The sequence below is a fragment of the Pygocentrus nattereri genome, chromosome 23 (genome assembly GCF_015220715.1).
Source record: "Pygocentrus nattereri isolate fPygNat1 chromosome 23, fPygNat1.pri, whole genome shotgun sequence".
NCBI classification, from domain to species: Eukaryota; Metazoa; Chordata; class Actinopteri; order Characiformes; family Serrasalmidae; genus Pygocentrus; species Pygocentrus nattereri.
Window position 1 is genome coordinate 29974239 of NC_051233.1, and position 11364 is coordinate 29985602.

Sequence of the window (11364 nt, forward strand, 5' to 3'; positions counted from 1 at the left end):
AACTGTGCATCAGTAGATCTGTAACTGCACAAGTACGCAGCGGACCAATAAGACATGGTCTGCTTTACATAGTCTCCAGTGACCAAAGCACAAGGTGGGTGTTTCTAATAAATTGACCAGTGAGTGGAAGTACAAGGTGGGTGTTTCTAATAAAGTGGCCAGTGAGTGAAAGTACAAGGTGGGTGTTTCTAATAAAGTGGCCAGTGAGTGGAAATACAAGGTGGGTGTTTCTAATAAAGTGGCCAGTCAGTGGAAGCACAAGGTGGGTGTTTCTAATAAAGTGGCCAGTGAGTGGAAGTACAAGGTGGGTGTTTCTAATAAAGTGGCCAGTGAGTGGAAATACAAGGTGGGTGTTTCTAATAAAGTGGCCAGTGAGTGGAAATACAAGGTGGGTGTTTCTAATAAAGTGGCCAGTGAGTGGAAGCACAAGGTGGGTGTTTCTAATAAAGTGGCCAGTGAGTGGAAGTACAAGGTGGGTGTTTCTATTAAAGTGGCCAGTGAGTGGAAGTACAAGGTGGGTGTTTCTAATAAAGTGGCCAGTGAGTGGAAGTACAAGGTGGGTGTTTCTAATAAAGTGGCCAGTGAGAGGAAGTACAAGGTAGGTGTTTCTAATAAAGTGGCCAGTGAGTGGAAGTACAAGGTGGGTGTTTCTAATAAAGTGGCCAGTGAGCACAGATGTCAGGTTGTTCTCCTTCCTTCCCGAAATTCTAATAAAAGCAGTTCCAAACAAAAGGATCTGGATTCAGTGGAGCTACACTGCTCAGACACTCGCCTGTCTTGGCTGATGGACGTGCGAATTAGATTTTTTGGTGAGCTGCTCCTTCAGAAGCAGGTAGAGCAGCACGCCCTGCAGGTTCACTGACTGTGGCTGAAAGTCCAGTGCAGCCCTCACCTGCAGGACCTGCTAGACCTGGTTCAGTAGGAAGTTCTGATGCTGAATTGGACTCGAAGTTAATCATCTAAACCGAACCGATGAGCTGAACCACGTGAGCTGAACCAGGTGAGCTGGAACAGGACCACCAGCGACCTGGACTAAAGGCCCCACTGGACCCGGACCTGGGCCTCCAGCTCTGATGTGTCACTGTAACTGATTAGTGTGAAGATTAAAGCCACGGGTGTTAATAAGAGTGAAGCCTGGCGCCTCTGGGGTCTGGGGGTCTGCGGGTCTGCCAGAGATAAACACTCAGAAACTTTTACCTTCTGCTGCTCGGAGCACCCAGCCCGGGTTAACAGCCTCCAGCGCGGTTCCCCCTGATACCGAAGCAGACCACCGGCGACCAGACAGCCCACCAGCCCGCCTCCCACCGCGGGGCTTATCCTGAGGAACCGGACGGACCACGACCGCCTGAAGAAGCTCCTCAGAACCGGAGCGAACCTGCCCAGCGTCGCCATTTCAGCAACGGGAAGTTTCACCACCAACTCTTATCGGCTGAGGCGGAGCCACACTGACTGACCGCGCACCGCAGCGCCATCTGCCGGCGGTCTGACGAACTGCGGCCTTATCGAAATACCGGCACACGCTTAAAGGGGAACTCCACCGACTTTTCAAAATTTCTGTATAATTCAATGAGATATGAAGTCATTCAGGTTGGTTTGATGTGAAATGAATCATCTGCAAAGAACTCATATCTTTACAGTGGTGGTGATAGAAACCATGACTTCTGATGTTTACCATGCAAATGTAGCCATTTTATTTACTATCAGTAAATAACCTACGTGTCTTCTGAGTTGTTGTTTTTTTTTTTAATGTAACGTTGATGATGGTAAATGTGAAAATTCTTTGGGGACTATTTTGCCTTAGAACACCCTTCATGTATCCCTCTGCCATGAATGTATTAAGGTCATTTGGTTAGAACGTCATGTAACCAAAGATGACCTAGGAAGCTTTGGAGGCGTTAAGCTCCTCAGATGTCTGGTTCTGATCATCATCACTCTGGACAGTTCTGACTCTGTAAGTCCCTCTAGAACAGCGTTCCATACAGAACCACTGCAGGAGTTTGTCGACATGTTAACCCTGTCATTAGGCACAAATTTTGAAAAACGGGTGGAGGTCCCCTTTGATAAGGGCGTTTTCAGTACTTCTGCTGTAGAGACAACTGTAACCTTTTTTTTCAATGTAGTAATTTCGGAGAGATGCACAGCTGGTTGTCTTTAAACATTAACAATGTTTGAATATCATGATATTACTTTTTGCAAACGTAATTTGGAGCCATACGTTTTTAATAAGTGTCTATCCTTTTGGGGAAATATATCTTTTATCTTTAACAAAGAAACCTGGCAAAGGAACAAACAAAGTCTGTATACGTCAAACATGAAATACCTTCTAAACTTATTATGCTATATTAAATAATAAAAAAAAAATAAAGATAGTTCTCCTTTAAAACCACGATTTCTCTACAGAACCATTTGATGCTGCGTTTTTTTTTAATTGTTCTTCAGATTGAAGGACAATGTGTTGTATGTGGTTCTATACAGAACCATTTTGAAAACGCTTCTACATAGCACCAAAAAGGGCTCTCCTACTATTATGATGTCAAACTTGAGTACAGTAAAAGAACCTTTTTCAGTGCTTTATAGAACCTAACAAAGCTCCCTTATTGTATTACAGTGTAACTCCTTCTTTCAATGCTTATATTATTGAATTTGTCTCTATGAACGTTAATTATTAAAAATGCTCATTTCATCCCAGAACATTCCGTGTATCACTGCTGTCGGAAGAAAACATCACATCTCCATTTTTATCGTTTTTCAGTTTTTGACATAATTTGAAAATACCTGTTGTTTTTTATATTGTCTGTAAATTTCATGATGAATGGACCAAAGGAAATGACCAAAAATGACTCGGAAAGACGTCTGGTTCCATTGACTTACATTAAAAGTAAACAAGGTTTTCTCTTTCTCCTGTAAAGTTACTGTTTTGGACATACAAGGTTTTCTAACAACAACGATATGTAGTTTTTATGTCTACTAAGATCTAAATACACTATATGGACAAAAAGTATTGGGACACCTACACGTTAAACCTACAGAGGCTTTTATGTCACCCCATTCTAAATCCATGGGCATTAATGTGCAGTTTCCACTCTTCTGGGAAGTTTTCTACAAGATTTTGCTGTGTGTCTGTGGGATTTCTGGCCGTTCTTCCAGAAGCGCATTTGTGAGGTCAGACACTGATGTTGGGCAAGAAGGTCTGGCTCACAGTCTCCACTCTAATTCATCCCAAAGGTGTTCTATGGGGTTGAGGTCAGGACTCTGTGCAGGACAGTCGAGTTCTTCCAGACCAAACTGGCTCATCCACGTCTTTATGGACCTTCTTTGTGCACTGGTGCTCAGTCATGTTGGAACAGGAAGGGGCCGTCCCCAAACTGCCAAAATGTCTTGGTCTGCTGACGCATTAAGATTTTCCTTCACTGGAACTAAGGGGTCTAGACCAACCCCTCTAAATTACAGTACCACGCTCAAATTCAGTGAGCTCTTCAGAATGACCCATTCTTTCTCTGCATGGCTAGGTGCTTGATTTTATACACTTTTGGCAATGAGACTGAATGAAACACCTGAATTCAGGATCAAGAGGTGTGTCCCAATACTTTTTTCCATATGGTGTATTCATTACACTAAAATCACATTGAATACTAAACACATTGATTGGCATGATAAAGAAGATAACATAACATTTTTTAAAGATCAAAACTTGGTAAACTTATAATTTTATCAATATCAGTATAAATAATGTGTGTTTTCGTCATCTTTGTCAGGGTCCGTCAAGCCTAGCATGTCCACCCCATCACACACCAAAAAGACAGAGGAACATTTTGTATGAAAAAAATAATGTAATTCACTTTTACTGAGCCAGTTATTTCATGAGTATTCCACCCTATCAACGGTTTTGTGTGCTGGAATAGGAAAGTGTTATTTGCACAAATCACAACAATGGTCACAGAAGTGGGAGAATCTCTTTTATTCTTTAAATAACAATATTCAAAATACAACATTAAATGCAGCAAGAGAAATGCAGGTGGACACTGTCTACAGTCCTACATAAACCCAGATATTTTAATGTTTATGTAAAACGGTCATGGAATCTATGGAGAGAGAGAGAGAGAGAGAGAGAGAGAGAGAGAGAGAGAGAGAGAGAGAGAGAGACAGAGAGAGAGGGAGAGGATATAGAGAGAGAGAGAGAAAGAGAGAGAGAGAGAGAAAGAGAAAGAGAGAGAGAGAGAGAGAGAGAGAGAGAGAGAGAGAGGGAGAGAGAGAGACAGAGAGACAGAGAGAGAGAGAGAGAGAGAGAGAGAGAGAGGATAGAGAGAGAAAGAGAGAGAGAGACAGAGAGAGAGAGAGAGAGACAGAGAACTGCTGTTTCTGCTCTCTGAGAACTTTTCATCTTACTCTTCACTTTCTTAATTGAATCCATGGTGGAGAAACACCTGTGATTTCTCAGTTTGAAAAATATCCATGTCCATTCAGTGCCATTTTTGTGGAATGACTAATTTTCTATACATTTTTATATGTGACTAAAAAAAGAACACTTTAGATCTTAAAAGGAAAAAAGTTGTATTTAAAGTTGGAATTACAGTTTGTAGCAATGTTCTTTGTTGTTCAAAACAGCCACCACCACACCATCTTCTCAAAGACTTATGACTTTATTAGCTCAAGCCAAGTGTGTTAGATGAGCCCTTTCACTGAGAGCGCTGCTACCTGGGTGTTATAAAAATTAACAAAAAAAAGTTATAAAAATCTGGCTACATTATTATTATGTTGGTGATAATCATACAGGCGTCACATATTGGCCCCAAATGACTGAGGTGTCCTTGAGCAAGACACCTAACTGCTAACCCAACTGCTCCCTGGGTGCCGTGGATAGGGCTGCCCACCGCTCCGGGCAATGTTTCACTTCACGGATGGGTTAAATGCGGAGGTGGAATTTCCCCGTTGGGGGACTAATAAGGGTCACTTAATCTTAATCTTAAATATTTATTGCGAATAATGTTTTATAGTAGTATCAACAGACCTGCTGGAAAATGCTTCTCAAATATAGCTAAATTATTATTACACCCAGGACTTTTTGTCCATATTTTGTTGACAAATAGCAACATATACAGCAAAGTTTTATTGCATACAAGCTCAATGCAGACTCCTCTGTCTTATGTAGGCTACACTATACTTTTATACAACTATTTACGACTCGCTGTACTTTAGAAGAACATCTGGGGTGTTCCTGTTCTGTAAAACAGCGATTTATTGTGTTGTTTATTAAAATGAAAGTGATGTTTTGCAAGCTGTTCAAATCGATATATGTACAGTAAACATGGATTACCCTGCTTTCGAGCTAAAGACTGCGCGCATGCTCCCGTGAGGGGGTGCATCTCGCGGCAGGGGTGCGGAATTCGGCACAACACCGGCAGTAATTACATAGCTAATAACGACTCGTTCGGTGGAGCATGACTGAGTGATGCTGTTCTGATCTGTTTTGATCTGTAAACCTTGAGGCGTAGAAGGAATGAAGAGCTGTTAAATGAGGCTAAATGCACAGAAAACTTTTGCGGAAGCTCTGCTGCCGCCGCCCTCAGCCGGTCTCAAGACACGGAGACGTGTGACGTCAGTATCTCCCATTGGCTGACCGAGAAACCTTTTCCTCTGTTTCCGCATTGTTTGCCAGTCAGAGTTAGTAAAGAATGTCAGACGGACAGCTTTTGTTGTTGTTGTTGCTGTTGTTTTGTTTATTTACGACTTTTGATCGAGTGCAGCTCTGACAATGAAAGCACAGATGGGAAAAGCCGGGAGCTGTTGGTGTTTCTGGACGCTGGTTGGGGTTTTTTCTGCTGTGTCGGGTAAGATAGTGACGCACTTTAAATCCTTCTTCTCAAAAGTCGCTCAAAAACACGAAGTATTGTAACCTGATGCAACAGAACCGCATCTGTACGTTCAGCAGGCAGGTCTCTGTCAGCTTACACCCGTTTTTGAAGACGCTGAAAGGCGTTTATTGATCACGCGGCTGTCCAGGCATCTGAATGGCACTTAAGCGTTTCCAATTTGGTCAGGTATTTCTAAAATATATATAATAATAAAACAAATCATGTGCATGACCGCTCTTGTTGTACAGATGTACAAAACGTGGGATTAACAAGGACTTTGTAAAAAGTTGATTTATAATTTACAACCAAGATGGCACTTGTGTTAAGAGTTGGTGTGTTACTCTTTAGGGCGTTGGCTCCCAGTTTTTCCCAGTGTTTTATTCTTGACCTTGTCAAGGTCATGAAGTGTGCAGTTTTTACATTTTAATTCAGTACGAGGATCATATCGGTTATCACGACCACATCAATGTAATGTGTGTATTAAATGCGGATAGCCAGTGAACTTGCGCTGCGTTGCATGTGATGACGCCAGAGCTGAGGGTTAGCCTGCAGAGGTTCATTAACTGCTAGGAGATGGAATGCGTCTCATATCAAGCCTCAGCGAATAAAGTTGGCTTACAGTAGCAGATTATCGTCAGTAATGTATATTGACATAGATAGATAAATGCTAAGCACTTTGGGTTTCAACCCCACTTTGTCTAGGGTGTCTATAACTAGAACAGATAAACTGCAGCTATTTAAGCCAATTTGTGATTTTAATTGTATTTAATGCATAAGCCCAAATAAAAGTTACTTTTTATAATAATATTTACTGCAGATTTACTGTCCTCTGAAAATAACTCAACACACAGACATTACTGTCTAAATAACTGACAACACAGGGAACATGTCCAAATTGTGCCCAGAGTGTCAATATTTTGTGTGACCACCAACTACCATTTAGAGCATACTCCCAAACTGCATCTCAGTGTGGTTCAGCAACTGCTCTGCATCTGACCATAGAACGCTCCAGCGGGTGAGAAACTGCCCAGAAAGGTGCCCAGTTACCATCCATTGAGATTGCTTTCCATGAGGCTGTGACCCTGCTGAACTCCACACTGCCACTTTAACTCTTTGCACTCACTGCACTGTTACTGCACTTTATGTCCTAGTAGTATTTAAGTATTCATATTTGCACTCGCAGGACATACTACCTCATTGTACACCCTTTACTCACTCTGTATGTATATTTGTGGTCTCAAATATATATAGATGGATGGATGGATGGATGTGTGTGTGTGTGTGTGTGTGTGTGTGTGTGTGTGTGTGTGTGTGTGTGTGTGTGTGTGTGTACTTGTCTTGCTATTCTTGTGAGGACCACCATAAGATAAACGGCCTTCTTGTGAGGACATTTTGGAGAGTGAGGACCAAAATTCCAGTCCTCACTTGATTTTGCTATTAATGGCCCCCAAAGGTCATGTGACATCAGCTGAGCGAGTTTCCTGGTGGTCCTCAGTGGAATAGGAAATTTAGAAATCTGTGTTTTCGGCGTGCTCCTTACTGCCCCTGGTGGACACACTCCACTGCTTTAGTGCCTGTTTTCTATTGGGTAGCAGAGAACGCCTGCTTATTGAATATTGGCGCTGTGGGCGGAGTCTGTTCTTAAAGGCGCAGCAGAGGGAAAGGCTTACTGTGGAGGTACAGCGCTTTTGGAGGGGGAAACGTTAAACGAATAAGTGAAAATGTAAATGCTCATTTGTTATTGTCATGATTAATTAGTGACACTAACTGTAAAGGTGATTTATAATGTTTGGAACAGGAGTTTGGAGGGAAATGTTTACTGTGGAGATTAACAGTTAACTAGTTGAGCTGAACTTTTAACCTGAGCGGCTCTCAGAGTAAGAAACTGAGTCCTGCAGCCTCTCAGAGAGAGTTCTCCATATAAAATACACAGCACGGTGTTCAGCCTGTACTGCTGGTCCAGTTCACACTGACAGAGATTTCACTACATTAACACAGAGAAAGGCATATAAGGCCGACATGACCTCACTGGAGTAAATCAGTACGTAGCTACACTTAGTGATGTATATGTGACACAAGCATGCATATAGAGGAGATGCAGATGGCATGATGTTGGCGGAGCAGGCAGGGTTGATACTAGGTTTTGCGGGCAGGAGTGACCCTGTACCCTTGCACAGCTCTGCTTGGTGTGTTTAGATAACTTTGGTTTGTATTGTTGTGTCCAAAATTCAAATGAACAAATTAACTATTGAGACCCACCTGCTCAGTTCAGTGGGCAGTGTTCACACTTACGCTAAGGAAACGCACTAACAGGTTCACTAGGGTTCATTTTAATCTAACCAAAGCTGATACGTCTGCTCTTTGTACTGTTCTGCAGTGTCCCTTCCCTCTAAAGGGAATCACTGGACTTCTCACTGCATGGTTCGAGCATGGTTTCTTGTGATTTGGATACAACTGACCACTCTGATGGTCATTTATCTTTATAACAGTCTTCTGCAATGTAGCATATGCATTCCATGCATGCTTTCAATAATTTTTTATTCTGAAAAGAAGCATCACTGAATGGTTGAGTAAAGATGAAATGATGTGTAAACCACATGCTATGGCCTTCTTAATCACCAGATATCAGTCCAGTTGAACATCTACTGGACTTTGTACTTATTAACATGTACACTGCTCAAAAAAATAAAGGGAACACTCAAATAACACATTCTAGATCTGAATGAATGAAATACTCATTGAATACTTTGTTCTGTACAAAGTTGAATGTGCTGACAACAAAATCACAAAAATCATCAATGGATAATTCAAATTTATTCACCAATGGAGGCCTGGATTTGGAGTCACACACAAAATTAAAGTGGAAAAACACACGACAGGCTGATCCAACTTTGATGTGATGTCCTTAAAACAAGTCAAAATGAGGCTCAGTATTGTGTGTGGTCTCTATGTGCCTGTATGACCTCCCTACAATGCCTGGGCAGCTCCTGATGAGGTGGAGGATGGTCTCCTGAGGGATCTCCTCCCAGACCACGACTAAAACATCCGCCAACTCCTGGACAGTCTGTGGTGCGACGTGGCGTTGGTGGATGGAGCGAGACATGATGTCCCAGATCTGCTCAATCAGTTTCAGGTCTGGGGAACGGGCGGGCCAGTCCATAGCTTCAATGGCTTCATCTTGCAGGAACTGCTGACACACTCCAGCCACATGAGGTCTAGCATTGTCCTGCATTAGGAGGAACCCAGGGCCAACCGCACCAGCATATGGTCTCACAACGGGTCTGAGGATCTCATCTCGCTACCTAATGGCAGTCAGGCTCCCTCTGGCGAGCACATGGAGGGCTGTGCAGCCCTCCAAAGAAATGCCACCCCACACCACTGACCCACTGCCAAACCGGTCATGCTGAAGGATGTTGCAGGCAGCAGATTGTTCTCCACGGTGTCTCCAGACTCTGTCACGTCTGTCACATGTGCTCAGTGTGAACCTGCTTTGATCTGTGAAGATCACAGGGCGCCACTGGCGAATTTGCCAATCCTGGTGTTCTCTGGCAAATGCCAAGCGTCCTGCATGGTGTTGGGCTGTGAGCACAACCCCCATCTGTGGACGTCGGGCCCTCATACCATCCTCATGGAGTCGGTTTCTAACCGTGTGCAGACACATGCAAATTTGTGGCCTGCAGGAGGTCATTTTGCAGGGCTCTGGCAGTGCTCCTCCTGTTCCTCCTTGCACAAAGGTGGAGGTAGCGGTCCTGCTGCTGGGTTGTTGCCCTCCTACGGCCTCCTCCACGTCTCCTGGTGTACTGGCCTGTCTCCTGGTAGTGCCTCCAGCCTCTGGACACTACGCTGACAGACACAGCAAACCTTCTTGCCACAGCTTGCGTTGATGTGCCATCCTGGATGAGCTGCACTACCTGAGCCACTTGTGTGGGTTGTAGAGTCCGTCTCCTGCTACCACGAGTGTGAAAGCACCACCAACATTCAAAAGTGACCAAAACATCAGCCAGAAAGCAGAAAGGTACTGAGAAGTGGTCTGTGGTCCCACCTGCAGAACCACTCCTTTATTGAGTGTTTCTTGCTAATTGCCAATAATTTCCACCTGTTGTCTGTTCCATTTACACAACAGCTGTGAAATTGATTGTCAGTGTTGCTTCCTAAGTGGACAGTTTGATTTCACAGAAGTTTGATTTAGTTGGAGTTATATTGTGTTGTTTAAGTGTTCCCTTTATTTGTTTGAGCAGTGTATGTTGTCTCTCTCCACCACCGTCATATCTCCAGTTCATAAAATAGGTCAATGCATAGATCCAAAAAAATCTAAACTGAATATCACTTGAATATCACATGTGCTCTGGCTGCTGGGGTGATTCAGTGCCTCCCAAAGACTTTGTGTTCTCTTACTGACTGACTGATCACTTTTGTTGAAATACACATGCACAGCTATGGATGACAAGTATCTTGTTGAAATGCCATTAATGATTCTACGTAGCCGATGGTGGTGCAGCAAAACCTGGACTGCCTGGTCTCGCTGTTAGCCATCTGTATGTGGTTGTTCTTATTTCAGCTACATGTTTAAACACAGCAAGCAATAGTTTACGTCTTTCTGTTTCACTGTCCTATCCATATGAGGAGGTATGCAGACTAGACACTCACATATGCATTATTAATTGGCTAAGATCAAAGAATGAAGTGAGACAAACAGTTGTTGACCTTCATAAATCAGGCAGTGACTACAAGACATGCTAATGTTTCAGGTGACATGCTTCACATCTCCTGTTGTTTTTCTTTGTCTTAATGGTAGAGACTGAAATGCTCAGTTGTGGGGACAGATGTTTATGTGTGGGAACAAGGCCTCTTTCTCATTTAGTGATTCAGTTATGTTTGAAGTTCTAATAAAGATACATGTCTGTCCTGATCAGGATACAGTCCAGATGCTAATTACATGAAGTGGCTTGGTGTAAGCAGGTCCATTTGATTGTGTGTGGGTGATCTATTAGCTTATCGTGTAAATCTATTCTATGAATCTCCCTGTGACCGCACCTGCTGACACTTCTCAACGCCAAACTAGTTCCCTTCCCTACTTTAATATAAACCCACTGCTGGTCGTTCTGGTCGTGAAAGGTTTTGGTGCATTAACTGTTTGTTTTGAGTATAGAAACAGTAGTAAGTGTAAAAAGTGTACATATACTATTTAACAACAGTTCAGTCTACTTTAAAATCTATAATAATATTTAAAGGGCAGGAGTTTCTGTAAAGGCCTGTTGGTTTCTATGTTAAGCGTCTCCTGTTCTCTTCTCAGTACAGATGTAATGATTGTGTAGTAGACACTGACAGTAAAGATTCTGCAGTATGGCTTTAAGGTCAGTAATTCTCAGTGTGCGGGGTGAACAGTACACAAGGCCTACAGTCACTCTGTTTCTGAATGGATCGTTTTTCAACGCGATTAAAGAAACTTTGTGAGCACCACAAGAAGCAGGAGGAGTATCAGCACATCCTCAACCAGCAGGAAAAGGAGCAG

At 42.9% G+C, this 11364-nt stretch overlaps 1 protein-coding gene across 1 annotated transcript in view; it reads right to left on the reverse strand.

Moving 5' to 3' along the window:
• The window catches only part of micu2 (mitochondrial calcium uptake 2), a 17630-nt gene extending 16190 nt beyond the window's left edge, over positions 1–1440 (reverse strand). The window contains exon 1 of the mRNA XM_017687434.2: positions 1198–1440. Within this exon, the coding sequence (XP_017542923.1) occupies positions 1198–1392 (195 nt within the window). The 5' untranslated portion in view covers positions 1393–1440. The remainder of the gene's footprint in view (positions 1–1197) is intronic.
• Between the last annotated feature and the right edge of the window lie 9924 nt (positions 1441–11364).